The sequence below is a fragment of the Adiantum capillus-veneris genome, chromosome 1 (genome assembly GCF_014529385.1).
Source record: "Adiantum capillus-veneris isolate H3 chromosome 1, ASM1452938v2, whole genome shotgun sequence".
In the NCBI taxonomy this organism is placed as follows: domain Eukaryota; kingdom Viridiplantae; phylum Streptophyta; class Polypodiopsida; order Polypodiales; family Pteridaceae; genus Adiantum; species Adiantum capillus-veneris.
The window spans coordinates 43,341,096-43,346,681 of NC_140931.1; the positions used below are offsets into that span (position 1 = coordinate 43,341,096).

Consider the following 5,586-nt stretch of genomic DNA (forward strand, 5'->3'; position numbering starts at 1 on the left):
CATAGTAATTCCACAAAAGTGCTTCTTCTAATTTCCGCTACTCTCAAAGTTCATAGGCCATTACCTTTAAAACTCTATGCTCGCAAAAAAAATAAAACAACGTAAAAAGAGCCTTGCATGACCATAAGATGATCTCAATAGCATAAATTGAAGTCATCCAAGTGTCATACCTCTTGATAGGTGAGATGTATCGATTGAGGGAGGGCAATGAGAGAGAATCAAAAAAGAGAATTGCACTCTTGTCCTTTGGTGGGTGTCTAACTAGACACAAGTGGAAATTGAAGAACAAAACCAATGTCCAATGGTCCCTATAACCAATACAAATTGTATAGCATTGCATGGAAAGACCAACACCAAGAAAATAATAAGCATGGTTAACAGTTTAAGAATGACTTACTCATCTACAATACGAAAGAAGAGAAAGACTTGTGTAGAAAGATCAACTCGACCATAGTAAGTACGCACGGCCCGACCTTTTTTTGTGGCACATGGTTGTGCAATGGTAGCTTTTGTAAATGCATGTCAAACTATTCAAGGAAAGAAGTGTCATCCTTTGTGAGGAAATTTCAAGCACAAGCAATGTACAATATAGAATACCAATAAAAAATGATCCATTATAATCATTGAAATTTCCATGTGGTTGTGAAATTATTGAACAAGAGTACCAAAGTGTGCTCCACCTTAGCATAACATCCATATATGCAAACACTACTGCAAGTATAGAGCAGAAAAATGTGAGACAAATGCACACACAAATTTTTATCCATGGGTATTCTCCTGCACTCACGATTTTCTTGTTCTGCTCCTTCATAAGGATAATGGAGACACTCCTAGGCTATATGTTGGCAGATCTCAAGGCTTTGGGTTGGTCACATTGCACCTTTGCTCCTCATGTTATGTCCCAAAGTTGGAATTGCTCGAGGTAGAGCTCCATTCTAATATTCCATACTTGGTAATTAGTGTCATTGATCGCTTGTCTATGACAAAGCGGGTTTTGTAGGTAGTTGTAGTAGCGGATGTAGAGGCAAGCTCCGCCATCTAACAAGGTTAAGGATTCTTTGAAGATGACTTAGAGGTTAAGCTCTAAGTAGGAAAATAAGCTCAAGAGATTAAAGCTTCAATGCTCTAATGCCATGTGAAAACTTTAACATACGAGCACTAAACCATACTTAATTAACTTGCCAATAGAGAGAGAGAGAGAGAGAGAGAGAGAGAGAGAGAGAGAGAGAGAGAGAAGAAGAAGAAGAAGAGAGTTTTAACATTGTAGGAAACTATCCCAAGAGACCTTAAAGATCTAGCCGACAAGCACCAAACAATACTTAATTAACTTGCTAATAGACACACACACACACATATACATATATATATATATATACATATATATATATATATATATATATATACATATATATATATATATATATATATATATACATATATATATATATGTATACATATATATATGTATATATATATATATATATATATATATATGTATATATATACATATATATATATATATATATATATACATATATATATATATATATATATATACATATATATATATATATATATATATATGAGAGAGAGAGAGAGAGAGAGAGAGAGAGAGAGAGGGATGCAAAAGGGATAGCCGAAGCACTAATGACACGAAAATTGATACAAATTACTAGTAGTGTTCAATGGGAGAATGAGCATACTGGGTGTGAGGCTGAATATCCTTTATATAGATTGAGGGTCGTCAATTAGTGCCTAAATTATAGGTGACTTCTAAATCTGTGGTAGGTGACTAAATTTTGGGTGTTGATTGCTAATTCAATGGGAGGTTGGGTGGTGGGAATTCACCCTTACAAGGTAAAAGGCAATTTTTTCTAACACCTAGGTCACAATCTTTGATGAGTATGTTTTACCTTGAATTTGAGATATATAAAAAGGGGTGTGCTGCTGAGCTAGCCTACATCCTTGACACCAACATACCACACAGCAGATGCTACCATGGTGGCAACCATGTGGCAGATTGCAGTGCTTTGGTTGTGCGGCAGCTTTGATGCTCGACCGAGCGCATTGAACCAGATTCCACTTGTGGCAAGTAGCACCTCAGCCAAAAGTTTGCTCCACCTTGGCATAACATCCATGTACGCAAACACTGCTGCAAATACAGAGCAGAGGAATGTGAGACAAACGCACACACAAATTTGTATCCATGGGTATTCTCCTGCAGTCGTGATTTTCTTGTTCCCCTCCTTCACTATGGTATCTCCTTCATAAGAATATTGGACACACTCCAAGGCTGCATGGTGGGTGACTTCAAGGCTGAAGGTCGGGTGGCGCATGAGGGATAGCCCTGCTGCCATGCTCGTTGCGTCATCCTCTGTCTTTGCAAGGATGTCTGAAACAAATCCAAGGTATTTGGATGATGACATTGGAAGCGTCTTGATGCGGCAGTCCTTCCCTACAGTACGCCGCTCGTATCGAGTTTCCATAAAGATGCCAATTAACCTGGCTGAAACTCTTTGGTAAACGCCGTACAGAGTCCGAAATGAGAGCCCTGTAGCCACAATGGTTGCCAGCCACAACATGCCGTGGCCCACTACGCCCCTAGGTGCAAACTTCTCAACCTTGAGAGAACCATAGAGCCAGCCGCTGCCAATCAGAGCTACCTCCACCAGGTTGAGAAGTAGGGCAAGCAAAATTGACATACTTCTGTTGTGCCAGCTGCCGCTGGCAGCACATGGAAGAAATGCGTCACCAGCGACGTTAATAATATTGCCTGCCTCTGATGTAAACTGAAAGCTTACATTATCGAAACCCAAAAGGGACAACAGGAAATCATCCCCTGGAAGTGCTTCGGCTCCAAGCTTGGACATGACCATCCGCGGGGTGAAAAGCCAAACAGCCAAGCCTCTTCCTGAAGCTGCACCCATGAGGCCCACAGCCACACAAACCATTGTGTGAACAATGCAGTAGAGAAGGGTCGAGCTCATCACCACCAACCTGCGGCTAGCTGCAAATCTGCCCACATCCTTCTGAACTGACACATAAGGCATGGCGATGTCAGTCCCCACACTGTCAAAAGAGGTCACGTGCCGCCCAATTCCTGGTGAATCGTGAACTTCTGCTGGTACTTCACTCACCATTGCGCAGCGGGTGGGTCGCCTTGGCTCCATTAACGCCTCCTCACACAGCAGCTGAGCTTCCGCATTGATGAGTTGATTGGGGTTGCCATTTGGGCGCTGACTTTGCACGCAAGCTGTATAATATTGGTGGACAATGGCCTGGAAAGTATCCTCAACTGGGAAAGGAGAGTAAGTACCAGCCACGGAGTCGGCAAAGCGGGTATTGCAGAAGTCGAAATGTCTGGGGGATCGGGTCCAGTAGGCAGCAGGTGGGATACCAGGTGTTGATATCTGGCGTCCAGCGACAAGAATGAGCCACCTCTGGCGACCCACAACCTCAGCAAGGATGGCCACGTGAAGGCATGCCTGCCAGAGCTGACGAGGGTTGGACCAGCATATCAACACCACATCCAGGCATATGGCACCCCCATTGTAGCCCGGGGACATGAGGTACCATTCCCCGCATCGGAGCGCCGACATGGCTGCCTTGGCCCTCCAAAGGGCAGCGAGGGAAGCAAAAATGGAGGTGAAGGCATTGCTGGATTGCAGGACAGTGCTTGATCTGACGCCAATTCCTACCGCGCCCCAGAATGCCACGATTTGGGAGGACCATGCAGCAGTAGCAGAAATAGCGACATTCTGAGCCAGGACTGGCCTGGGAATCCATCCAGTACCTGCTAGAGCTGCGGCTGCGAGTAAGCTGCACTTCGCCCTTGACGGTCGACGTCTGTGCTGAGCCGCTTTCATGCAGTAGAACGGCGCGCTACGCCTGCTCCTCGTCTGTTTTGGTTACTCATATTCCTGAGTCGGGGAAGGTTGTTTCTTGTACATGACATATCTTGTAAGGAAGTCATGAACAATGCGCGTTCTATTTGACGAATTTCACAGGACACGTGGCAGACGGCACGACTTCCGCACTAAGCTCGCTGCAGCACGTAAGCTTGCTTGTCGCTTGCTTCTTCAACCGAATCATCGCCTAACGCTGCCAAATTTAGCGTTCCAACCTCCCCACCGACAAGGGCCCTGTGCACTATTTTGGAAGGGAAGAGGTTGCCATGATTATTTAAAAGGGTTTTGCTAAATAGGTGCAACTTGAGGCTGCCAGGCGAAAAGAGTGTATATGTCTAACCGATTTTGAAAAAATCGCCGAGTGCTAGCATCTTGTTAAGATTCGACCTGCAAAACAGCAATCTGTTCTCTCTCTCCTGCATGTTCTCTCTCTCTCTCTCTCTCTCTCTCTCTCTCTCTCTTCTCTTGACGTCTAGGTGACATGCGGTTGATCTGAAAGGGTGAGGCGGCGAGGAAAGAATGCGCAGCAATAGGTGACGGCTGGCCTTTCTCTCTTTTGGGCGGCGATACAGCTGGCAGCTCCCTAGGCTCTTTTTCGTGAACAGTCGTAGAAGGACCAGAGAGCAAGCAGGAGCGTGACCTCTCTCTCTCTCTCTCTTTCTCTCTCTCTAGCTCTGTGTGTGTGTGTGTCTCTCTCTCTCTCTAGCTCTGTGTGTGTGTGTGTGTGTGTGTGTCTCTCTCTCTCTCTCTCTCTCTCTCTCTCTCTCTCTCTCTCTATGTCCATGTCGGGGCTAAGTAGAGGGAGTTCGGGCGGCCTGTGCAGAGGGTTGAGGAAGTAAGGGGCACGCATGGATGAGGCTACGGAGGTGGAGGGGGAGAGAGGTGCACAAAGGTGCTAGTATTGCTAGCGCTTATCTCTCTCCGCCCATATGATCTCTCTCTCATTAACGCGCGAGTAGGTACTGCGGGGGGGAACGCAGAGAGCAGGGGAGGATGACGAGGAGTGCTCTGTCGGCGTGGGTTTTTTTGGGGGTAGGGGGGAACAAAATATTCGGTGGTATCTCCTAGATGTACGGGTTTTCTTTTTGGATGAGCGGCGAGCCAGTATAGTAAGTAGTATGAAACAGGAGTGTTTAATGAGTAGAGTTTTTAAAAATAGATGTGGAAAATAAAGCAACCCGCCAGTCGTGTTCAAAAGTTCTGCAGAATCCTGTAGCAATTAGCAAATATAAAGCTCTAAAACCTATGCAAAGGAGTCGGTAGGTGTTGGTGTTGAGGTGAGATGTCGAGGAGAGGCCAAGCCCTGACACACCTCCTTTTTTGGAGGGGATCTACGGTCCCGGATCGTTGTTGATCATCCATTTGGAGGAAGAATATGAATTGAATGGGGTTTGTCTTAATGACCTTCTCATCACAAGGGAGATGTCTTATCACTACGCTAATGTACACGATTTGTTATGCAAGGGAAAAGGTAGCATTATATTAAGTAGTTTAAGCACGTCTAGAATCTTAGTTAACACCCAATTCACACCGAGTTTACACCGAGTTTACACCAAGTTCAGTGCACATATCTTGCATAGTTCACACTTACTTTACATGCTAGTTCATAACAAATTCACATTTGCCCAAGTTGACACTTAGTTTATATCAAGTTGTGATCCTCAATGATACGCAACGC

The 5,586-nt window shown here is 44.9% G+C and overlaps 1 protein-coding gene across 1 annotated transcript; it reads right to left on the bottom strand.

Annotated features, from left to right (window-relative positions):
* Positions 1-1,648: 1,648 nt before the first annotated feature.
* Positions 1,649-3,938, bottom strand: LOC147464618 (uncharacterized). The gene has a single exon (XM_086509798.1). It carries the CDS (start codon positions 3,864-3,866, stop codon positions 1,953-1,955), a length of 1,914 nt encoding a protein of 637 aa, XP_086365924.1. The 5' UTR covers positions 3,867-3,938; the 3' UTR covers positions 1,649-1,952.
* Between the last annotated feature and the right edge of the window lie 1,648 nt (positions 3,939-5,586).